The sequence below is a fragment of the Nycticebus coucang genome, chromosome 11, assembly GCF_027406575.1.
Source record: "Nycticebus coucang isolate mNycCou1 chromosome 11, mNycCou1.pri, whole genome shotgun sequence".
NCBI classification, from domain to species: Eukaryota; Metazoa; Chordata; class Mammalia; order Primates; family Lorisidae; genus Nycticebus; species Nycticebus coucang.
In genome coordinates, this window is record NC_069790.1 from 109,501,754 (window position 1) to 109,527,813 (window position 26,060).

Genomic DNA, 26,060 nt, shown 5'->3' on the forward strand with positions numbered 1-26,060 from the left:
TATCATTTGATCTTTGATAAGCCTATCAAAAATATAAATTGGGGGAAAGACTCCCTATTTAACAAATGGTGCTGGGTGAATTGGCTAGAGACTTGCAGAAGACTGAAACTGGACCCACACCTTTCACCTCTAACAAAAATGGACTCTCAGCTCAGCGCCTGTGGCTCAAGTGGCTAGGGTGCCAGCAACATACACCTGAGCTGGCAAGTTCGAATCCAGCCTGGGCCCGCCAAACAACAATGACGACTGCAGTGAAAAAATAGCCGGGCATTGTGGCGGGCACCTGTGGTCCCAGCTACTCAGGAGGCTGAGGCAAGAGAATTACTTGAGCCCAGGAGTTAGAGGTTGCTGTTAGCTGTGATGCCATGGTACTCTACTGAGGGCGACAGCTTGAGGCTCTGTCCCAAAAAAAAAAAAAAAAGGGCTCTCACAGGATAAAAGATTTAAACTTAAGACATGAAACCATAAAGATTCTTGGAGAGAGTCTTCAAGGGGAAACACTTGAAGAAATTGGCTTGAGAGAACTTTAGGAGGACACCAGGGCAATTGCAGCAATACGAAAAATACATTGCTGGTATCTGATCATCAACCTAAAAAGCTTCTGCACTGCCAAGAACACAGTAAATCAAGCAAGTAGACTGCCCTCAGAATGGGAGAGGATATTTGCAGGTTATGTTTCTGACAAAGGTCTGATAACCAGAATCCACAGAGAACTCAAACTTATTAATTAGAAAAGAACAAGTGATCCCATTTCACTATGGGCAAGAGACTTGAATAGAAGCTTCTCTGAAGAAGACATGTGTGTGGTCTACAGGCATATGAAAAAATGCTCACCATCTTTAATCATCAGAGAAATGCAAATCAAAACCACTTTGAGATACCATCTAACTCCAGTAAGAGTAGCCCCTATCAACAAAATCCCAAAACTACAGATGTTGGCATGGATGTGAAGATAAGGGAACACTTCTGCACTGCTGGTGGGAATGCAAGCTAATACATCCCTTTTGGAAAGAAGTTTGGAGAACACTGAGGGATCTAAAAATAGACCTGCCATTGGATCCTGCAGTTCCTCTACTAGGAGTATATCCAAAAGACCGAAAATCACTTTGCAAAAAAGATATTTGCACTAGATTATTCATTGCAGCTCAATTCATAATAGCCAAGTCATGGAAGAAGCCCAAGTGCCCATTGACCCATGAATGGATTGATAAAATTGTGGTATATGTATACCATGGAATACTGTGCAGCCTTAAAAAAGATGGAGACTTTACCTCTTTTATGTTTACATGGATGGACCTGGAACATATTCTCTTAAGTAAAGTATCTCAAGAATGGAAGAAAAAGTATCCAGTGTGCTCAGTACTTCTATGAAATCAATTTATATTTACACACACTTTCCTATGAAAGATAGATTACAAGTATAGCCTGGGATGAAGGAGAGAAATGGAGTGGGAAGGGAGTGGGGAGGTTTGATAGAGGGAAAGTAAACGGTGGGACCACACCTATGGAGCATATTGCAAGGGTACAAATCAAATCTATCAAGTATAGAACATAAATGTCTTAACACAATAATCAAGTAAATGAGGCAAAAGCTATATTAGTTTTATGTAAGCGCTCCAAATTATATAAAAAAATCAACACATTGTACCCCACATATGCACAGATGTATTCATGACCTATGTGTATATGACTTAAGAAAAAAAAAGTGAAAAAAAAACTAGACATTTAATTTATGAAATTCCATGTGTACACACCAAAGTAATGTGTCACTGCCTGTATAGGTCAAGAAATGTTTATTAGAAGAACCTAAAGAAAAGAGGCTTGGCAGGGATATGGTGTTCTAAATTGGAAAAATTGTGTGAACCTTTGAGATTAATTTTGCACAAGGCATCATACTTTGTTATTCTTATCATTTTGGAATAGAGGTAGGGTGGAGCATTAGGGAGTTTTTTCCCTAGGTAATTCTCTTTATTACCTGACTTCCCTTAGAAGAGGCTCTTAAACATAATTTACTCATTTCTTGATGCTAATACGTCATTATTGTTTCATTATTATACATTGAATTGTATGTCTTACTTTTTCTTATTTTCTTGTTACCTTTCATTTTCTTTTACCTTTCACTTTCACAAAATAAATATAGTTAATACTATTTCCTTTCTCATATTCCAATCAGAATAGTGTATGTTGCCAAGCGATGTAATTGATGAGTTTAAAATTTTTTGATTAAGAGTAATTGAAAATCTGTAATGAATACTTGTTGAATGAATGAGAGCTAATTACAGGCATTTCTACCATCTAGTGGCAAAAGGTAGCAATTCTAAAATAATTTTAAGGAAATGATCCACCATCAATGAAATTTATCCTTTTGATATTTTTCTTACTCTTTATTTGATAGGAGCTATGGGTCAAGGCTTAGATTTTTTACATATGGATGTCTGTTTCTTGAAAAGATTCTTACATTGCTATTGAATTGCATTAACACCTTTACGGAAATCAGTTGACCATGTATATGTAGGATTATCAGGTTCATTGTGTTTGTTTTTATCAGTACCTTATTTTCATGATTATGATCACTGTAGTTTTTGTAGTAAGACTTAAAATCAGTGTGGGCTCTCTGGATTTGTTTTGTTTTTTGTTTGTTTTAGTAATTTTGTCTTGTGACAGTCCTACAGGCACAAAACAACCATGCCCTACCAATTTTGGGGGTTTTTTTGTTGTTGTTTTGTTTTTGAGACAGAGTCTCAGGCTGTTGCCCTTGGTAGAGTGCTGTGACATCACAGCTCACAGCAACCTCAAACTCTTGGACTTAAGCGATTCTCTTGCCTCAGCCTCCCAAGTAGCTGGGACTATAAGTGCCCACCACAACGCCTGGCTATTTTTTGGTTGTAGTTGTCATTGTTTCTTTTTTTTTTCCACTTAATAGAATGATTTTTTCTTGAAGTTGTCATTGTTGTTTAGCAGGCCTGAGCCAGGTTCAAACCCTCTAACCCCCAGTGTATGTGGTTGGCGCTCTAACCACTGAGCTACAGGTGCCAAGCCTGTTTTTTTTTTTTTTTTTTTTTTTTTTTTAAACAAAGTAATAATGACATAGTATAGAAGGGTTTTTATATCTGAGTTGTGGTAAAAACTAAAGAATGTCATGGCCGGGAGTGGTGACTCACACCTGTAATCCTAGCACTCGGTGAAGCCGAGGTAGGTGGATTGCCTGAGCTCAGGAGTTTGAGAACCAGCCTGAGCAAGAGTGAGACCCCCATCTCTATTAAAAATAGAAAGACTAGCTAGGTGTAGTGACAGGCACCTGTAATCCCCCCTACTCAGGAGGCTGAGGCAAGAGAATTGCTCAAGGCCAAGAGGTTGCTGTGAGCTATCATGATGCCATGGTGTTCTACTCAGGGCTACAGAGACTCTGTCTCCAAAAAAAAAAAAAAAATTAGGTACTAATAGCTCATAAATCTTTATATCCTACTTGATTATAAAAGGGTTAAATTGGGGCGGCGCCTGTGGCTCAAGGAATAGGGCGCCGGTCCCATATGCCGGAGGTGGCGGGTTCAAACCTAGCCCCGGCCAAAAACCAAAAAAAAAAAAAAAAAAAAAAGGGTTAAATTGACTGGACTAACTTTGCTATTGATTTATTTTTATGTATTTGCAAACATGACACTATTTTCCCCTTATCATTTTATACTGTCATGAAGATACAAATGAGTTTTTTGAGATTGCTTGCTTCCCAGGCCTGTCTGGTTTATTCGGTCCTGTAGCAATATTAATGTCAAACAATTATCTTGAAATATTTCCAACAAAATATAAAGTTTGTGCCTTTTTGAACTTTGAGGATACCTTATACACAGAGGAATTAAAGTTTTTATTTATCTCAAAGTTTCACCAGAGCTCTATTCTTTTAAACTTCTGTGAGATATTTTGGTGTGATGTTATATGTTTTCTATTCATCTTGTCTCCGTGAAAATGGCATTCCCATTTTTAATTAAAGGAAGAAAAGTAAATGGTTGATGAAACATAAAGTAGTTATTTGGCTGCTAATTTGGAGGTAAATATGTTATAAAAAATAGCAGACTACTATTGTCTTTCTGCTTCTACTCAGATATCATGAATACTGTAGCAGTTCAAATAACTAAGAGTAGTAATTACACTTACTAAACTTTTCTAAGTTTTAGTTGTAATGAACATAATGGAACTTGTTCATAATTGCACATAGTATTTTTATCTTATTTATAAATCCTCTTTTTAGTCTACTCTTTCACCTATTTGTTTTTAAGTATAGCACTGGATGTCTTCATGATCTTTCTAAACCATATGTTTAAAAATCTGTCCGGTCTCAGGTTTGGTGCCTCAAATCTGTAATCCTAGCACTCTGGGAGGCTAAGGTGGGCAGGTTGCTTGAGCCACAGGAGATTGAGACCAGCCTAAGCAAGAGTGAGACCCCCATCTCTAAAAATAATGGACAAGCATGTGGCGGGTACCTGTAGCCCTAGGTAGCTACTTGGGAGGCTGAGGCAAGAGGATTGCTTGAGCCCAAGAGTTTGAGGTTGCTGTGAGCTATGATGCCATTGCAGTCTACTAGGGCCAATGTCTTAAAACAAAAAGAAAAATATTTTTTTCTCAGTTTCTTCTAATTGTATATATTTTGACTTTAAGATTGAGTTGATCAACTGTATGTCTTTCAGAAGAATTTATTTATTTATTTATTTATTGCAGTTTTTGGCCGGGGCTGGGTTTGAACCCACCACCTCCGGCATATGGGGCCGGCGCCCTACTCCTTCGAGCCACAGGCGCCGCCCTTTCAGAAGAATTATATTTCAGAAGATGCTGTCTCATCTTCAAGACAGTCATTTTAAACTGAAGGAGTCTTAGAAATTGCAGAGATTCTAAGGAGTGAAAATATTTTGACTAATTTAGATTTTAAAACATCAATTTTAAGTATTTTTTTTAAAACTGCCTTAAATTTTAAATGTTTTTTCCTTCTTTCACTTAATTTTCAGAATAATTGAAGTAAATCAAAATCAAAAGCAGGTGGAACAGGATATTAAAGTTGCTATATTTACATTGATGGTAGAAATAAATAAAAAAGGAAAAGCTCTATTGCATCAGCTAGAGGTAAGTTATTGACCGTGGGTCAGTATGTTGTATTGATTCAACATAATTCTTGTGAATTTGAAATCATACCCCTTTTCATATAATTATCTCCACATACAATTCATAAGGTATTTTCCCTATTGCCTAGTTTACCTTTGCCAGGCTCTGCATTGTAGGCCACAATTTATGGCTTTATAATACACTAGAAACGTCTTACTCCTCATCGTGCTTCCCAGCAGAAGTCGTAGTGTCTTGCTTGTACACGGATCTCTGAATGTTGAAGGATGAGTCATTTTTGAGATTCACTAAAGTGAAAACTTTGCCTCATTAGAGGGGTGCAGTTCAGCAAAATTTTCTGGAAGGATACATTGTTAGTTAGGTTTTAACCAGATACATTTAATCTGATGAGAAATAAGCAAAAGAATCTGGCTCTTGCCCTGTTGCCCTCAACATTTTACATTTTTAATTGTGAGAGTAACACTTAACAGAGAGACACTCAAGGCACTTAGAATAGTTGCATCTTATTGTGGGTAAGAAAAATATTACCATATTTTGCCCTGTATAATATGCTCCCGTATAGGAAGCACACCCACATTTTTGGCCCAAATTTTCAGGAAAAGAATCTTGTTTTAATTTTTTAATTCAAATTTTTATTTGTTATGTTTAGATACTTGTTTTTTATATTATAAGGGAAGCTTAGCGTTTTTTTAACATAGAGTTACAGTTTTAATGCATAAGCATAAATAAATTAAAAACATAGAATTAGTACTACCTATGTATAATGTACATCATTATTTTTCCCTTTAAAAAATACCAAAATGGTGCACTTTATACACCCCAAAATACAATACTATCTTCATCAGTTGGCGGAGGGGGTGTTTTTTGTTATTGTTTGAGGCAGAATCTCGCCTCTTGCTGTGTTGCCTCTGGTACAGTGTGGTAGCATTATGATAGCTCACTGTAGCCTTCAACTTCTGGGTTCAAGCAATCCTCTTGCCTTAGCCTGAAGGAACTATAGGTGCACACCACAATACCCAGCTAATTTTTCTATTTTTGTATAGGTGGGATCTTGCTATTGTTCAGGCTGTTCTCAAACTCCTGAATTCAAGCAGTCCTCTCACCTTGGCTTCCCAGAGTGCTACTATTACAGGCATGAGTTTCTTTAGCTTTTTAAAACTCAACGATGGTCAACATCTAAATCAGTTGATATGATACGAGGTTACATCATCTATATGGCATATTAACATGCAATATTAATTGCATGATTTTTTTGGTATTATAGTATTTTGATACAGAAGCAATTTAGAATTAGAAGAGAATTTTAAAATCCTATTGTTTGAAGATTTGAGGGAAAATAAGAAATAATTTAGTTCATCCCCTTTATATCATAGTTGACCAAATTATAAGAGCTGTCAGAAAGTTCTGTCTCCAGGCAGCGCCTGTGGTTCAGTAGGTAGGGCGCCGGCCCCATATACCTAGGGTGGCAGGTTCGAACCTGTAGCCCCCAGCCAAGCTGCAACAACAACAACAACAACAACAAAAATAGCCGGGTGTTGTGGCTGGCACTTGTAGTTTCAGCTATTCGGGAGGCTGAGGCAAGAGAATCGCCTAAGCCCAGGAGTTGGAGGTTGCTGTGAGCTGTGACACCACAGCACTCTTCTCAGGGCGATAAAGTGAGACTCTGTCTCTTAAAAAAAAAAAAAAAAAAATCTATCCCTTAATGCAGAATATAGCCGTTCCTATTGTTTATCAGCCATACAGGAAACAAAGGCTAAAATAATTCTTTGTTCTTTTGGAACTATAGTTATTTAGTGAGGAAGTATTGTGGGCAAAAGGAGTCAGACCCTAAGTTCTGTGATTTTGTTTTTTGTTTTTTTTTAAACAGAAACATTTAAGCGGAATTTTAAAACTTTTCAAAGCTCTACTAAAAATCAAATATTACTTTGATTTACTTGCCCAGAGATTAATAGTGCCCACATTGTTGTGGCTATACTTTCAAACTTGACTGTACATCAGAATCACTTGAAAAGTGTTTAAAAAAAAAAAAAAAAAAAGATGACAAGATGACCAGAATCATGAATCTATAGGAACGAACCTGGTATTATTTTTAATCAACTTTGACTTAGAATTTTCACAGCACTTTTTAAATATACCTCTAGTCCTCATTCCCATTCTTCTAGTTAAAAGTCCCTTTTTAAGGCAAGTAATTGTAATCAGTTTTATCTGCTAAGATCCACAAGAAATGTGCCCAAATAGCTTTTACCATAGAAGAACAAGAAACTTGGGCTTCTAATTCTCAATTTGCAACTTCCCACGAAGTCAATAGAATTTCTATTCCTACTATACTGTTTCCAAAGAAATTCTTTGTTTTCACAAAGGTAAGAAATAATATCCTAATAGGTAAGTTATCTTCTCTTTGAACTTAAATTAGGTATAGCAAAACTATTGCCTGTCGACAGTTCCTTAAATATATATATTTCAGTATTTTCCCCCTTACTTTAATTTAGCTGGGGTATTTTCCAAATCTGGAATTAACTATGGCCAGGAGCTAGGTTCACTTTTAATTGAGAACAAAAGTCCGTGTTGGAGTGTGGTGATTTTCTAATTGTCTGAGCCAATAGGAAGCCCTTTCCTTGCCACGTCTAGGAAGAGGTTTTTGGATTGGGACCTTTAAAATAAACCAGATTTGGTGCTATTCTTCTTTTATGTAGCTTTTCTTAGAATGCATTGCCACGCTTCTTTTATGTAGCTTTTCTTAGAATGCATTGCCACAATTATTCACTGTATCTATTGTCTTCCATGGTATTTCTTTCTCTCTCTCGCTGTTATTTTTTTGTTTGTTTGTTTGTTTTGTTTTTGTTTTGCACTTTATCCCCTTTGGTAGAGTGCCCTGGTGTCACAGCTCACAGCAACCTCCAACTCCTGGGCTTAGGCGATTCTCTTGCCTCAGCCTCCCGAATAGTTGGGACTACAGGTGCCTGCCACACTGCCCAGCTATTTTTTGTTGCAGTTTGGCTGGGTTTGAACCCGCCACCCTTGGTATGGGGTCAGCGCCCTACCCACTGAGCCACAGGCACTGCCCATGGTATTTCTCAATAGGCAGAAATAATATGATGCCTTTCTTAAAAATAAGCAAATAAAAAAGGATAAGAGTTATCAATGATTTGGCTCTACTCTAGGCCCAAACTAGTTGGAACTGCAACTAAAATTCTTAGAAGGTAAAGTCATATGATTGAGTGAATTATATAATGTGGTAACTTTACTAGATTGCAAGGGAACATCTGTTTTATTGGTGAGTATAGAATTTAACAGACATTGACTGAAGTGTAGCTAATCCATTCTCTTTCATAATAATAAGATGGATGAGCAGACACCTAAATCTCATAACATACACACATACATATCAAAGGGCTAGGGGCAGATTTGGGGGATGTAGTTTTTGTTGTTTGTTTGTTTGTTTTCTTTTTTGCAGTTTTTGTCCAAGGCTGGATTTGAACCCACCACCTCCGGCATATGGGGCTTGCGCCCTACTTCTTTGAGCCACAGGCGCTGCCCTGGATGTAGTTTTTTACTGTAGGGAGAGTGATCCTTTGTATTAAGGAGGAAGACACTGAGTGTATTTTCAGTTTCTGTCAACTAAGTACCTAGAGATTGTGGTTATTCTAATTTGGTTATCTGCAAATGACCATTAAAATATGTTATATGCAGGCTTGGTGCCTGTGACTTGAGCGGCTAAGGCGCCAGCCACACACACTTGAGCTGGTGGGTTCAAATCCATCTTGGGCCCACCAAACAACAATGACCACTGCAACCAAAAAAATAGCCAGGCCTTGTGGCAGGCGCCTGTAATCACAGCTATTTGGGAGGCCGAGGCAGGAGAATCGTGTGAGCCCAGGAGCTGGAGGTTGCTGTGAGCTGTGATGCCACAGCACTCTACCCAGGGTGACAGCTTGAGGCTCTGTCTCAAAAAAAAAAAAAAAGTTATATGCAGATACTAATTTAGAAATTATTTTCTTTTCAGAGCCTAGCAAAAGACCATCGCATGAAACTTATGCAACAACAACAGGAAGTGGCTGGACTTTCCAGACAGTTGGAACATGTCATGCATTTTTCTAAATGGGCAGTTTCCAGTGGCAGCAGTACGGCACTGCTTTATAGCAAGCGACTGGTAAGATAACGTGTGGTATTTATTTAGCACACCATAAAAAGGCAGAGTGAAACAATGGAGACTTTGGAATGGTTAAAATTCGGTCTCTTGGTATAGAAATACTCTTCTACCTATTTTTAATTTGTATTGGTCAAAATAATTTGGCCTTAAAAAATATTTTTAGATTGGGTGCGGTGGCTCATGCCTATAGTTCCTGCACTTTGAAAGCCTGAGGCAGATGCATTGCTTGAGCCCAGGAGTTTGAGACCATCTGGGAAACATAGCAAGATCTTATTGCTACAAAAATATTTAAAAAATTAGTTGTGTGTGGCGACCATGTGCCTTAGCTATTTGGAAGGCTAAGACAGTAGGATTCCTTGAGCCCCACACATTTGAAGTTACAGAAGCCATGATTTGCACCACTGCACTCCAGCCTCCGGGACAGAGCAAGACCCTATCCCTAAAACAAATATATAAATAGAAAAAATTTTTTACCTGGAATAATTCAGGTGTCACATCAGTTTTAATCTGATTAAACTGATATAACCATTGTTATTCTTATTTGTTCTTTCCAAATTTTCAATGTTTTTGTTGCTGATGAACTTAATACCAATAATTTAATGATAATAGTAAACATTTTGCGATTGCCAATAATGTGTCAGGTATTAATTATAAGCATTCTCCATGCAGTGTTTAAACTTTTACACCATTCTTATTAGATACATATATCCATCCCCACTGTACAGATAATGAAACTAAGTCACATGGTTAAGTAACATGTCTAACATCACCTAGAAAGAGTTTTTACCTGGGGTTTATACTGTGACTTCACACATTTCCCAGAGTCTGTGTTCCTTTTGTTGATGCTGCACGATTATGTGGTGCTTGGTAGTTCAGTCCCATTTGCTATAGAAAGGTGGCTCTGTGATTTGGTGAACTGTTTTGATATTGACCTCAAATTTTGCTTCTGGAAGGATGGCTACTGCATCCAAATCACTTAAGGATTCTACCAGTGAGTCTGGAGTGGTGGCTGACTATATTTCTTCTTTTGTTTGGGCTTTTGTTTTGTTTTGTTCTTTGTTTTATACACCTTGATTTGTATGTGTGTAGTTCTTTTTTTGTTGTTTAATTTGTCTTCTCTTTTTAGACAGAGTCTCATTGTGTCGCCCTCGGTAGAGTGCTATGGCATCACAGCCCACAGCAACCTTGGGCTTACGTGATTCTCTTGCCCAGCCTCCCAAGTAGCTGGGACTACAGGTCTCCGCCACAACACCTGGGTATTTTTTGGTTGCAGCTGTCATTGTTGTTTGGCGGGCCTGGGATGGATTTGAACCCGCCAGCTCAGGTGTATGTGGCTGGTGCCTTAGCTGCTTGAGCCACAGGTGCCGAGCCCTAGCTTGTTGTCCCAGCTACTTGGGAGGCAGAGACAGGAGACTTGCCTGAGCCCAGGAGTTGGAGGTTGCTGTGAGCTGTGATGCCACAGCACTCTACCCAGGGCTATAGCTTGAGGCTGTGTCTCAAAAAAAAAATAAATAAATTTCTGCTTTGCATTAGTTTTGTTAAAATTCCACAGATTTATCATCTGAAATACAGGCATATCTTAGAGATGTTGCAGATTCAGTTCCAGACCACTGTAATAAACAAATATCACAATAAAGCAAGCCACACATATTTATAGATTTCCTAATGTTTATAAAAGTTTTGTTTACCCTATACTATAGTCTAGGTGTGCAATAATAGCACTATGTCTAAAAAATAATGTATACACCTTAATTTTAAAAAGACTATTACTAAAAATGCTAATGATCTCCTGACTCTTCAAGAGTCAGTCTTTGACTGGTCATGATGTTGATGGCTGCTGACTGAATGGGGTGGTGATTGCCATAGGTTGGGGTGGCTGTGGCAATTTCATAAAATGAGACAGTGAAGTTTGCCATGGATTGACTTTTTTTTTTTTTTTTTTTTTTTTGGAGACAGAGTTTCATTATGTCACCCTCGGTAGAGTGCCAGGGCGTTACAGCTCACAGCTCAACCTCAAACACTTGGGCTTATGCGATTCTCTTGCCTCACTCTCCCAAGTAGCTGGGACTATAGACACCCGCCACAGAACCTGGCTATTTTTTTGTTGTTGTCATTGTTTAGCAGGCCCAGGCTGAGTTCAAACCTGCCAGCCTTGGTGTTGTGGCCAGCACCCTAACTGCTGAGCTACGGGTGCTGTGTCCATGGATTGACTTTTTCTTTCATGAATTAATTCTCTGTTGCATGAGATGCTGTTCAATAGCATTTGACCCACAGTAGAACTCCTCTCATACCTTGCTACTCCTTTATCAACTAAATTTATATAATATTCTAAATCTTTTGTTGTCATCACAATGTTCTCGGTATCTTCAACATCTCAAGAAATCACTTTCTTTGTTCATCCATAAGTAGCAACTCCTTATCTGTTCAGATTTGATCAGGAGATTTCAAGAATTCTGTGATAACTTCTAGTTATCTTGCTAGTTGTACTACGTATGCAGTTTCTTGCTCCACTGAAGACTTGAACCCTTCCAAGTCTGCATGATGGTTGGAATCAAGCTCTTCTAAATTCCTGTTAACATTGATATTTTGATTTCCTGGGAATCACAAATGTCCTTATGACATCTATAATGGTAAATCTTTTCCAGAACATGTTCAGTTTCCTTTGCTCAGATTTATTGGAGGAATCACTGTCTAGCACAGCTATAACCTTATGAAATGGATTTCTTAAATCATAAGACTTGAAAGTTAAGGCCAGGAGTAAATGCTTCATGCTTGTAATCCTAACACTCTCGGAAGCTGAGTCAGGAGTATCACTTGAGCTCAGGAGTTTGAGACCAGCCTGAGTAAGAGTGAGACATTGTCTCTACTAAAAATAGAAAAGTTAGCTCTCAGGAGTTTGAGACCAGCCTGAGTAAGAGTGAGACATTGTCTCTACTAAAAATAGAAAAATTAGCTCTCAGGAGTTTGAGACCAGCCTGAGTAAGAGTGAGACATTGTCTCTACTAAAAATAGAAAAATTAGCTGAGTCTTGTGGCAGGCACTTGTAATCCCAGTTACTTTCAGAGGCTGAGGCAGGAAGATGGCTTACTCCCAGCAGTTTGATGTATTGTGAGCTAGGTTTCCACAGCACTCAAAATGCCTTGATCTGTGAGCTGCAGAATGGATGTTGTGTTAGCAGATCTGAAAACCACTTTAGTCTCCTTGTACATCTCTATCAGAGCTTCTTGGGTGAGCCAGGTGCATTGTCAATGAGCAGTAATATTTAAAAGGCGTCTTTTCCTGAGCAGTAAGTCTCAACTTTGGGCTTAAAATATTCATGAACTATTGCTATAAACAGAAGTGCTCTTATCCTGGCTTTGTGTTCCATTTTTAAAGCACATGCAGAATAGATTTAGCATACATAGTTCTTAAGGGTCCTAGGATTTTTGATGATGGTCAGGGAGCCTTGCCTTTACCTTCAAGTTACCGAGTGCATTACTAACAAGAATATCATCCTGTCCTTTGCATTGACTTCTCTCTAGCTATGAAATTCCTGTATGGCATCTTCTCCCAGTGGAAACATCTGTCATGTTTTGCCTTCACTTCATCATCAATAATCTTAGCTAGACCTTATAGATAACTTGCTGCAGCTTCTTCATCAGCACTTTCTGTTTCACCTTTGCAGTTTTATGTATGAAGACACGTAAAGCACACAGAATCATATTGAACCATTATTACCACTTTTTTTGTTTATTAAATTTCTTTTTCCCCCTAAAATTTAAAATCCTGTTTCAATACTAAAATAATGCAAGCTAAGGAGAAGTTTGTGATTATTTTAAAACATTTGGAAGGATTTTCCAACTGCAAAAAATTTAAAGATAAGGTTCTGGCTCTATTTAAAGCAGAACAACAAAGTTCTGATTTTTTTTTGATTTTTTTTTTTTTTTTTTAGAGTATTCAGAGTTTATTGATTAAAAAAGCTACAAAAGTTAAGACAACTTAACAGTAGAGGGGTGGCTGAAAGGGCACACCTATAATATTATATTATAAAATATAATATTCATTTTATTTTCTAAATCAGGCTATTCTTAAATAGTGAATTTTATATGCTTAAACAGATTTTTTACAAAGCCTCGCGGGCCTGAAAGTTTGCTAATCTTTTCTAAAAATTATTTATTTTTGTTGCATATATTTAAGGTGCATAACATGTTTTGATAGACATATACATAGTAAAGTGGTTACTATAATCAAGCAAATTAATACCCATCACCTCACCTGAGTGTGGTAAGAGCCACAAAACTCTATTCTATTAGCAAAATTTCTACCTACGTTGTTCTCATTTTGTACATTAGACTTCTGGGCTTACTCCTCATACCTAACCTGCACATATGCACCCTTTGACCTACTTGTGTATGTGTCTTCCTTTTCCCAGCCTCTTATCACCACCATTCTTTATTTCTATTGTTCTTTTTTTTTTGAGACAGAGTCTCATTATGTCACCCTCGGTAGAGTGCTGTGGCGTCACAAGTCACAGCAACCTCAAACTCTTGGGCTTAAGCAATTCTCTTGCCTCAGCCCCCAAGTAGCTGGGACTACGAGCACCCACCACTACGCCCAGCTATTTTTTTGTGGCAGTTGTCGTTGTTTAACTGACCCTGGCTGGGTTCGAACTTACCACCCTTAGTGTATATGGCTGGTGCCATAACTACTGTGCTGCGGGCGCCAAGTCTATTCTTTTTTTTTATTATTAAGATTTTATGTATAACGCAGATCATGCAACATTTTTCTTTATGTCTGGCTTATTTCTCTTAGCCCGACATCCACAAGGTTCATTCATGTTGTCACAAATGTCAGGTTTCCTTCTTTTTTAAGGTTGAACACCACACACACACACACACACACACACCCCTTTTCTGTCTGCAGTTAGTTTATTCATGCATTGATTTACACTTAAAATTGTTTCCCTAACTTGGCTATTGTGAATAATACTGCAGTGACATGAGAGTGCAGATATCTAGAAATATCTTTCATGTTTTGTCTGCACTTCAAATCTGTTTATTTCCTTTTGGACTTTATATACCTTCATGCTATGTGTGTTAGATGTACATGAAATGTAAATGAATTTCCTGTCTAGGAAGATATCTAAATATGTGTATGGAAATATGCTAGAATCAGTAAAAAAAAAAAAAAAAATTAGAAATTTCAACCACTTCTGGTCCAAAACATTTCTGATAAATGATACTCAACCTATATATTTTGGATATTAACTCTTTTCATATATATTGCAAATATTTCATATTTGCAAATATTTCCTACCCATTTCATTTTGTTGATTTTTTTTTTTTTGGTGTGGGGGGAGTGTTTGTTGTTGTCACTGTAGTTGTTTGCTATACAGAAGTATTTTAAGTTTGGTGTAGTCCCACTTGTTTATTTTTGCTTTTATTGCTTGAGCTTTTGGTACGATGGCCAAAAAATTATTGACAATGCTATTCTTAAGAAGTTTTTCCCCTATGATTTCTTTTCAGAGTTTTACAGTTTCAGGTCTTCTCAAACAGTTCATCTTTTTGCAGTAGGAGTTACTGTCAATGAAAGATCAAACCCAGTGGAAAAGCCAAATTCTATCAGAAATTCAGTCTTTCTTAGATATTATTATCTTGAAATATTTCAGCTTCACAATATTTCCTTAGTATTTATTTGCCATCTGTTAAACATTTAATTTATCCTTACATTATTTAGAAAGGAAGGCAAGGAAAATGTAATGACAGAAGGGAGACCAGAAAAATAATAAGTCATTCTTTTTAATAGTAGTAGATAGTTCATTATAATAGTATTTAGGAAACTGTTAAACTATAAATATTAAAAAGGATCTTTAGTGTCTTCTCTGTTTCCCTCATCCTGCCATCTAATTAATTTCTAGAACCTTCTTTTTGTTTCCTGGAGGTCTCATTTTTTTCTAGTTTCATTCCCAATTTGTTACTTCTAGCCCTCAAGGCTCAGAACATCTGTTCTCTTTTCTGAGTACCGGTACCCTTTCTTAGAGAGCCTTTTCTTTCCTTGAATAATTTTCATATATGTAGAGATGCCAGGTTCAATTTAGGTGGATCACCCTTTTCTCCTGGCACCCTTCCAAGACTGGGCTGGGCACATTTTCTATGTCCTAATAAAGCCCTTGTGCATATAACCACCATACGTTATTGATTTTTATCTAGTATATTTGCATACTTCTTTCTACAAATGTCATCAGATTTGTATTCCTTAAGGGTAGAACTTTGTGTTACCCAGTGCTTGCCATATAAGAAGTTAATAAAAAATTGAAAAAAGAGGTAACATAACATTTACTGTGAGAAGCTATAAACTATGTTATTTTATAGGATTAGAAATTCAGAAATAACAAATCTTCATTTATTTTAACTTCAATAGAAAGGAGACAGGATATAACATGCCACCTAAAAAGCTGTTTGGATACCTTTCATATTAAAAATATTTTTTCTTTGTTTTTTAAAATAGTAATTAATTTTCATTGTGAAACTTCCGTTCATTTTAAGTTTAGGTACATCTGAATGGATTAACAAGTACATTTAATGAACCTTTATTTATCTTCTGTATTAGCCAGCCTTTATGACTTCTCAGACTTCTAAAACATGCATCATGAATTTTGGCAAGTAAAATGGTTTACATTTCAAATGGGTAATAAAATAAGCTGACGTTGAGAAAGCCCTTAAATCTTAACATTGAATGGCAGTAAAATACAGTAGGAAAATTTTGCTGCTTAAGGTTAAGGAGCTGAGTAGTCTTGCTACAACTTAATTAGTAAATAGGTCTTCACTACCTCTTTTACAATATAAGATCACAAGGGAAAAGGGTATTTATATGCAAGCAATTTGTCCGATATTTCTCTTTAGTAAAAGCTGATTTGTGTGTGTGTGTGTGTGTGGTTTTGGCTCGAACCCACCACCCCCAGTATATGAGGCCGGCACCCTGCTCCTTGAGTGACAGGCACTGCCCCAAAGCTGATTTCTTTTTAAGGAAGTACTTACATTTTGTATTTAATTCTTTTTGCTGGGGCAAGAAAGCTTACCCCACTTGATTTTCACACCAATCATAAAATATTCAAAGTCAGTGTATTGTGTCTGAAGGAGAAATTTATATATTTTAAAATACATATATATGTATATGTGTGTGTGTGTATTAACATAAAAACTATTAAGCATCTGCTGTTCCTTCTTTCTCCCCTTGGTATGGCGGCATCAGCATGGTGACTGTGGACACAGAGTAAAGGAAAGGGTTGAGGGACCAAACAAAAGCATGAGGCCAGCAGCCAATGACTTGAAGAGGTTGGGGGGACACAGAGGGGATAAGAAGAGACAGCATTGTTTGGATTTTGGTTACATTGAGCAAATAGGTAAATGAATTGAGTAAGTAAATAAATATATTAAGAGTAATGGCAGCCAAATTTCAAAAAAGATATTTAGAAAGAATTAAGGCAAGAATGAGCCCTAAGGTGTGATGGATTGGAATTGGAAGTGTAAATATGAAGTCGAGTTTTATTTTATATATGTATGCAGATAGACCTAGAAATAGCTTTGTACACACATGCACATATCAGTATATGGGTGTGTGTGGTGTGCTGTGTCATTTGCAGTGAGACTCCTGTTCTTTAGATCTTGTTTTAAAAATACCAAGGAAGCTCTTTATGCTCTCAATGCTCCCCCAACAATAAAAAGAAAAAAAAAAAAAAATACCATGGAAAGAGAGTGAAAGTGCAAGGTAATCTTATTTTATCAGAAACTACTGAAATGGCCAGAGAATGATGAAGACATGACAAGGGAACTATGATTCATCCTACAGTGGCTCCCACTGAGCAAATCAACAAATTTCAAGATCTAAGCAAAGCATTATAATAATGAATTATAATGCATTGAACTTAATAAAGGACATATGAGTCAATATGTCAATAAACAATAAATATGGGGCGAGAAGTTAATGGCAAAATGTAAAGTAATGGGTGTAGAAAGGATAATGGGCATAATGCAGTGCATTAAGAGAATAAAATAATCAGCGGAGGCTAATCTAGTGGGTAGAAGATTGACAGGGAACAAGGTATTGGTGTAATCTTAGAAAATTGAGTAGCAGTTTTTAACGTTAAGGATTAATAACACCAGTGGCAGGACAAGTTATCCTGTGCTTCCCAACACATCCTTATTTGTGTTGTATTCCTGACAAGAACGCTGTGCTTAAGTCTGATGAGGAGGAGGAAATAGCACACAGAATACAGCAACTTAGATCTTTAAAACCCATCAAGCACCTGAACAATGGGGAAAGACTAAGCACACGAGAGACATGGCAACTACCTGCAGCTTGAATTCCTCCATCAAACCCTGGAAAAGACACCCTCCTGGGACAGTTGGCATTTGAATAAAGTCCCTAAATTGGATGGTTGTAACACACTTGCTTTCTAAATTTGGAATTTGCTGGTCATGGTAGATCTTTGTTTTAGGATACTCACACTGGAGTATTTAGGGAAGACAGGAGCTTGTTCTAAAATATTTGGGGAAAACACTAATAATCATAGTGCATGTGTAGAAGCAGTTGAGTGAGCATATCCAATAATAGAATCTAGTAAAGGAAGCAAAAGTTTCTAGTAAAGAAAGGAACCTTTCTTCCTTCTAGTAAAGGAAGGAAAAGGTTCTTTTTGCTGTTAGTGGCAGGTTTTCTACATTATTTATTTTTATTATTATTTTTTTTTTTTTAATGTTGCCGCCTCTAGCATGCTGTGGTGTCACAGTTCACAGCAACCTCAATTCTTGGGCTTAAGCGATTCTTTTGCCTCAGCCTCCCAAGTAGCTGGGACTATAGGCGCCCGCCACAACGCCTGGCTATATTCTTGTTGCAGTTGCCCTTGTTGTTTTAGCTGGCCTGGGCTGGGTTTGAACCCACCAGCCTCAGTGTATATGGCGGGTAACCACTGTGGCACCAGCTGTAACCACTGTGCTGCAGGCACCGAGCCTACACTTACTCTTTAAAAGTATAAAAGTAAATGATTAGGAGGCTAAAAGACAAAAGATAACAAGAGTTGAGAGGATGTGGAGAAAGGGAATCCTTGCACAGTGTTGATGGGGTTGTAAATTAGTATAGCAATTAAAGAAAACATGTGCCCCCCAAAATTAAAAATAGAACTGCCATATAACCCAACAATTTTCACTTCTGGGTATATAAAGGAAGTGAAATCAGAATCTTAAACAAATGTCTGCACACCTAGTTTCATTGCAGTATTATTTACAGTAGCAAAGAAATGGAATCAACCTAAGTGTCCATCAACAGACAAATGGATAAAATGTACACACACACACACACAGAGATATTATTTAGCCCTATAAAAGGAAATCCTGTCATTTGTAACATGAATGAACCTAGGAAATTATGTTAAGTGATACAAGCCAGGCATATCCTATATGATCTTACTTACATATAGAATCTTTTAAAAAATACATCACAGTCAAATAGAGAACAGAATGGTAGTTGCTGGGGTTGGGAGAGAAAAGGGTTCTGGACTTTGGGGATATGTTGATCAAAGGGTAAAAGTTTTCGTTTGTCTTTTGAGACAGGATCTCCCTCTGTCACCCAGTGGAGTGGCACTACCATAACTCACTGCAGCCTCAGATTCCTGAGCTCAAGCTTTTGTGTCTGGCAGAGGGTAAACAGGTGGCAAAGAAGTGGCTAAGGGTAGAGAGCAGGAACCAAATTGGTGAGAACATCCACAGCAAGGAGCTCCTGGTGACCTTTAGCTGACCTGAGGCTTATTGTCATCTAATTAGCATAGCATTAGTGGAGTTTTCATGAAGGATTCTAGGATGACGCATTCATAGTAAAGAAGCTGTTGTGTAACCTAACCTGTTATGTAACCTGTGTGTAATCTGTTATATAACCCCAACCTGACAATCACCTGAAGGCAGGAAACAGCAATTAATCCTGTAAGGAGAAAGGGACTGCAAACTATTGAGCATATAAAATGCAGTGTCAGCTCAGACTTGAGGATCTTTCTCCACTTGCAAAGAATGGCCTGTCTCTCCCCCTGTGGTGTATAATAAGCACAGTAAATGTTATGTGTGTAATTGCTTTGTATCTGTGATCATCTATCGTGGATTTGACTCAGTACCAGTACTCATTCTTGACACTAGGAACCAGAGAACATCCCGACAGACCTAACAAAGTGATCTTCCTGTCTCAGCCTCTGAGTAGCTGGGACTACAGGCACTCACCACTCACCTCCATGCCTAGTTAGTTTTTTTTGTTGTTTTTTTTCTTGTAGGGAGGAAGTTTTGCTCTGTTACCCAGGCTATTCTCAAACTCTTTTGGGCTTAAATAATCCTTCCACCTCGGCCTTCCAAAGTGCTCGGATTACAAGTGTGAGCTACCACACCTGACCCAAAATTAGTTAGCAGGAATAAGTGTCTGAAGTCTATTATAAACATGGGGACTATAGTTAATAACAATATATTAAAAATCGCTAAGAGTAGGATTTTACATTTTCTCTCCACAAATGAGATGTGATGCAATGCATATGTTAATTAACTCAATTTAGCCATTCCACAACATATACACATTACAAAAACCAGTGTATACAATAAATATATGTACCTTGTATCAATTAAAATAAATTTAAAATGTATTTTAAAATGATATTTAGAAAACAAAACATTTATGAGGGTATTTATAAAGGATTCTTGAGTATGATTTAGGGTGAGAATTAGAGGATACAAAAAATTTTAGGGATGAAAACTTGGGGAAAGACACGTTGTATTGAGTGCTGTTTGCTAAACACTTTGCCACATATTCTTCACATCTCCAAAATAAGTCCATGATGTTTACCTAGAATTTGTTTTTGTTTTAAGATAATGTATAAGTTGAAGCAAATTTACATTTATTTATTTATTGAATATCTGTTTACATTTATTGGTTTGTGAGTGTTTCTGGAAAACTGCAGTATGTGTGAAGACCAGTTTCCATGCTGGCATTGCATGCATCCAAATATTACTAATGCACAGAGGCACAGAATTAGAGCAACAAGACAGCATGTTCAAACACTAGCACACCCCGTTCCCCTTTTTATTGCTGTTTTGCTTAGTACTTCTTAAAACAAAAGAATCTCGAATTCAACGTTCAACTGCCAAAGGAAGAATAACAGCAGGGCACATACTGAGGGCTGGAATGAAATCGTAAGCACTAGCTGGTAAAAAAGTAGACATTGGTTTATATATATATTTATATATGTTGTATATATGATCTTAACTCTTCTCAACCAGGGCCTTTCAAACAAATTGATAACTCACATCAACATGATTTAGATTGAAATATACACAAGAAAAACAATGTGTTCTTTGGGAATTTAAGAACTCAAGACTATCCAAATCTCAACTCAGCTCTTTAAGTGAGAAGCTTATACTAAGCAACTATGCTACATTTCTGCTTCGGTAATTTATCTTGAACGATTATATCTAGACTATTCTTGGTTTCCTCCAGCAAAATGTATAGGGTACAAACCGGAAAGCATGCCAGCCAGTTAAGGGTTTAATAATGCATGACTTTTATACTCTGAGAGCATGTATTAAAAAAAAAAATCAAGGAAAATAAGATATGTAGGGCCTCTTGTGCTTTTAAATTAAAGAAAAAGAGGTCCCCACTAATTTCCTCAGATATAGCAGGCTTAGTGGTCCTCTATTATGAAACAGTTTTGTGTGTGTGTGTTTTTTTTCCTTAGAGACAGTCTCACTTTGTCACCCTCAGGAGAGTGCTGTGGTGTCATAGCTCACAGTAACCTCCAGCTCTTGGGCTTAGGCAATTCTCTTGCCTCAGACTCCTGAGCTGGAATTACAGGTGCCTGCCACAAGGCTCAGTTATTTTTTGTTGCAGTTTAGCTGGGGCTAGGTTCTAACCCGCCTCCCTCGGTATATGGGGCCAGCGCCCTACTCACTGACCCACAGATGCCGCCCAAAACAGTTTTTTAACACTGGAGGGAGATGTGAAAAAATATCCACTACCCCTTTCCAGAATTTAAATAGATGGCAGCAGACATTCTTCAACCCCCAAACAATGGCAGCAGTTCATATGTGACCCAAGGTGAGTGTAGAATGAAGATGTTCTAAACACAGCTAGGACTCAGCAATTCTAACACACTAAAATCATGATTACATTTTGGAAGAAAATGCACAAAAACCAAATAGGAATTTTGAGATTTTCATTTGATGGTAATCTTAATGCTATTAAATTCACAAATATGCTGATTTACCCAATCCTATTTATCTAAAACACACATTGCAAATATACAAATATCTATTCTCTCCACGTGTCAGTGCCCATTTATATGGTTTGGAAATGGGGAGAATAGATGCTCCTTAAGTTGCAAGTCAGCAGGTGTTTCTTTACAGTTAACTTTAGCAAAATTCATACAAAATTGTAATTAACAATCTTGTTAACTCACAAGGAAACACCTTCAAAACTGCATTTTGTTAGTTTCTGTACTAAAATGTAGAAAAATTGAACTACACCAATACTGAAAAGTTAAAAATTCCTTCATTTTTTATTCCTGGTACCACTATCACAATTTACAGGGCAATATACCTGATGTAATGAAAAGAAAAAGACAAAGCTACAACAGACCAAAGACCTCAGGAATGTACATCTAATTGACACTACATTGCGTTAACCAATAGCTACACTTTTTGCAAACTGTGACTATGACAGTCCTAAACAAGAAGGGTTTCCTGTTTAAGCTGCAGTAACTTTTCTGACTACGGATCATCGTTCCTTCTGTGGCAGATTTTTACAGTTCCTCTAATGCATTTGGGACGACTGTCTCAAAGTAACCTGCAGCTTTCCTGACAACTCCTTGCTCTCCTGCTAAGAACTGTAGCCCTTTTCTGTTGTCCTTAGAACCTTCATATCCACCACTTCCATGACCACCACCATATGGACTGCCCAAGCTTCTTCCACCAAAATGCCGCCTTTCATGGGTCCATAAAATTGATTGCTGTTGTCCACTATAATTTCCAAAATCATTATAGTTACCACCACCACCATAGTTACCACCTCTAAAATTTCCTTATTCATTGTAGCCATCATCTCCTCCTCCACCACCATATCTGCCACCTTGGTTTCCATATCTTGGTCCACCACCACCATAGCCCTCTCTACTACTGTAACCAGGACCACTGGCTTAGTTCCACTGTCACCTCCAAATTCATTGTATCCACCATCACCTCCTCCATAACTACCTCTGCTGCCACCACCTCCACCACCACATCCTCCTCTTCCACCAAAGTTTCCACCATGGCCAAAATTACCTCTACCACCTCCCAAGTTTCCTCCCCGACCTCTTTGCAATCCAGCAGACTGCATCTCTTGTTTAGAAGGGCCTTTTTCACTTCACAATTATGTCCATTAATTGTGTGGCATTTCTGAAAAACAATTATGTCAATAGTATCGTGATCATCAAAAGTTACAAAAGCAAATGCTCTTTTTCCACTCTGCCTCTTCCATAACTTCTGTGGTTTCCATCTTGTCATACTTTTCAAAGTAGTCTCTCAAATTATATTCTTCTGTATTGTCTTTAATACCACCAACAAAAGTTTACTTCACTGTGAGATGGGCCCCAGACTTTACAGAATCCTCTCTAGAAACAGCTCTCTTTGGTTCCACAACACGCCCGTCAACCTTGTGTGGTGGAGCACACATGGCTGCAGCCACCTCTTCCACACAAGAGTAAGCCACAAAACCAAAGACCCTGGGACGTTTTGTTTGGGGATCTCTCATTACCACACAATCTGTGAGTGTGCCCCATTTCTCAAAATGTTCTCTTAAACTATCATCTGTAATTTCAAAGCTCAGAGCAGCAATAAAGTTTTCCCAACTGCTCTGGTTCCTTTGGATCATGCCTCACCCCCGGCAGCGGTAGTGATGGCCAGAGTCGGGCTGGGGGCGACCGGTGGCGGTTTTACCTCCATTTTGAGACCCAAAATTTACATTTAATAATTACTGTATACTTGCTGTATGCCAGGCAACATTCTAAGTCAGCAGTTGTTCTCAACCTGTGGGTCGTGACCCTTATTAAAGGTCTGCGGCATTAGGAAGAGAACCACTGTTCTAAGTGCTGAGGAGAAGAAAATATCTTTGTCCTCAATGATCTGCATTTTAGCAGAAGGGTAAACAATACCAAAACAACTATATGTACCATTACATGCTATTAAGTGCTCACTCTAGAGAAAAGTAAATTAAGGGATTGGTCTGGGAGCATTGGTGTGCGTTTGCAGTTCTATGATAGATAAAGGGGATCACATGCAAGGAGATGATTTCCAGGTGCTTTGTGAGGAACATGAGAGTGCTGCTGGAAGAGCACACAGCAGGTGCAGAGACTGAGGTCGGAGCATGGTGACATGGACAGCAAAGGGGACAGAGGGGCTGGAGCAGAGTTAATGTGGGGAAGTCTTAAGATCAGAGAAGGAATGCAAAGGCATTAGCACAAATATTACAGTTCAATTTGAGGACTTTAATGTTTGAGTGAGATGGGAAACCATTTGCAGGGGTTTGCGGAAAGGGATGATATAATATCACTTTTATTTTAACACAGTCACTCCAGCTAATGTGCTGAGAAAAGATTGTAGGTGGTTGAGGATTAGAATAAGGGAGCCCCTTTAGAAGCTCACTGCAATCACATGGCCTTTCTAGAGTGGTAGCTAATAGAGTTGATAGAAGAAGATAAATTATATTCATACATGTATTTTAAAGGTAGAGCCAACAGAATTTGCTGTCAGGTTGGATATAGCGTGCGAGAGAAAGGAACCAGTGACTTTTGCCAGTACTGTTTTCCCTTAGCGTAGAGTAGTAATTGAGGTGGGGAAGATTATAGGAAGATTAGACGTGAGGTGAGAGAGAAAACATTCCCTTTTTTGGACATGTTGAATTTGAGATGCCTTTTAGACAACCAAGTGGAGATGCTGAATAAGCAATTGGAAATACAAGTCCAAAAGACAGCTCCAGGTTAGATATATAAAATAAAGTTATTTAAACAATGAGACTGGATGAGATCATTAAAAGTAGAGTCATGTGTTTAAAGACTGGGGTACATTCTAAGAATGTTGTATGATTTTGTCATTGTGTGAACTTCAGTGTACATCTATAAACCTGGATGGTCTCGCCTACTGCAATCCGAGGCTATATGGTACAGCCTATTGCTCCTGTGCTCCAAACTTTAACAGCAGGTCGCCATACTGATTAGGATAGGCAATGCAATGGTATTCATGTATGTGAAAATACATAACTTAAAAGTGTGATGTAAAAGAAAAAAGTGGTCTGTCTGTACCGAACACTTATCACTTACTGTGAATAGAGCTCACAGTACTGGAACTTGCTCTGGGTGAGTCAGCCAGTGAGTGGTGAGTAAATGAGAAAGCCTACGCCATTCCTGTTGACTGTCATAGACAAACATTGTACACTTGGGCTACAGTAAATTTCTTTAAAAACATTTCTATAATTTTGAGCTTATTATAACATTTTTATTTTATAATACAGGGTGACCATAAAGTTTGTGTGTAATTTTAAATTGCACACTTTTTAAAAAAATTTACTTCAAATTATTAAGACGGTATAAATTTTTAGATTACATTGTTCTCACTTCCAGGGTAAAGTTCTGGTTGTAAAAGAGCCCCTCACCTGGGGGGCTGGGGGAGGCACGTTATACACCCTCACAATGTGCACAATAGGTGGGACCCCACCACATGCGCTCCCTCCTCTGCCAGTCATCCTCCCCGTTTCCCCTTCCTCCCTCCCCTGCCCCCATACTAGACTATATTTGTCTTTTATTATTCATATGAGCATGTAATTGTTTATATATTGGTTTCATATTAGTATGGAGAGCATTGGATATTTATTTTTCCATACTTGCAATACTTTATTAGAAGAATGTGTTTCAGCTCCATCCAGGTAAATTTCACAGATGTAAGGTCTCCATCTTTTCAATGAATAGTATTCCATTAAATTGCACAAGAATTTTGTGGACATCCTCTACTTTTATTTTTTTAATATGACTCTTATAATAACACTTAGGTTAAAACACAATCACGTTTATAGCTACCCGAATATTTTCTTTTATATCTTTATTATGTAAGCTTGTTTCATTCGTGTGGGGTTTTTTTCTTTTTAAACTTTTGTTCAAAACTAAGACACACGTTCACGAGCCTGGACCTCTTCAGTGTCAGGATTATCAGTGTCACTGTCTTCCACCTCCACGTGTTCTCCCACAGGAAGGGACAGTAAACTTGCATAGTACTCTCCTCTCCTATGAGAACAGCACCTTCTTCTGGAAGACCTCCTGAAGGACCTGCGTGAGGCTGCTTTATAGTTAACTTTCTTTTTAAATAAGTAGAAGGAGTGCATTCTAACAATAAGGTCTCCAGACATACATAGGGAAAATTGGAAATGGTAACAACAGTTTATAAAATATTTTTCTACATGTTGATAAGTAAACAGAAGATTATTGATGAAATAAGAGTTTGTTAATTCTTCCTATTTATGACAACTATTGGGGCTCCCTGTATATAAACCAATAACATATTTGTTACTGTAGGACTGGCAGCCCAGTAGCTTTGTCTACATCACCACCACAAATACTTGAATAATGCTTTGTGCTGTGATGTTATGATGGCTACAACATCACTAAGTGATAGAAATTCCCAGGTCTAGTATTATCTTGTGGGACTGCCGTCGCGTACTCAGTGCCTTGTTGACTGAAACATTGCTTCTGCCACTTAACTGCATACGGGGGTAGAAGAGA

The 26,060-nt window shown here is 37.8% G+C and overlaps 1 protein-coding gene across 2 annotated transcripts in view; it reads left to right on the forward strand.

Annotated features, from left to right (window-relative positions):
• Positions 1–26,060, forward strand: part of TRIM24 (tripartite motif containing 24) — a 122,142-nt gene that overhangs the window by 69,957 nt on the left and 26,125 nt on the right. For both annotated transcript variants that reach the window (XM_053609325.1, XM_053609324.1), the window contains exons 6-7: positions 4,995–5,109; positions 9,110–9,256. In XM_053609325.1, coding sequence (XP_053465300.1) covers positions 4,995–5,109; positions 9,110–9,256 — 262 coding nt within the window. The remainder of the gene's footprint in view (positions 1–4,994; positions 5,110–9,109; positions 9,257–26,060) is intronic.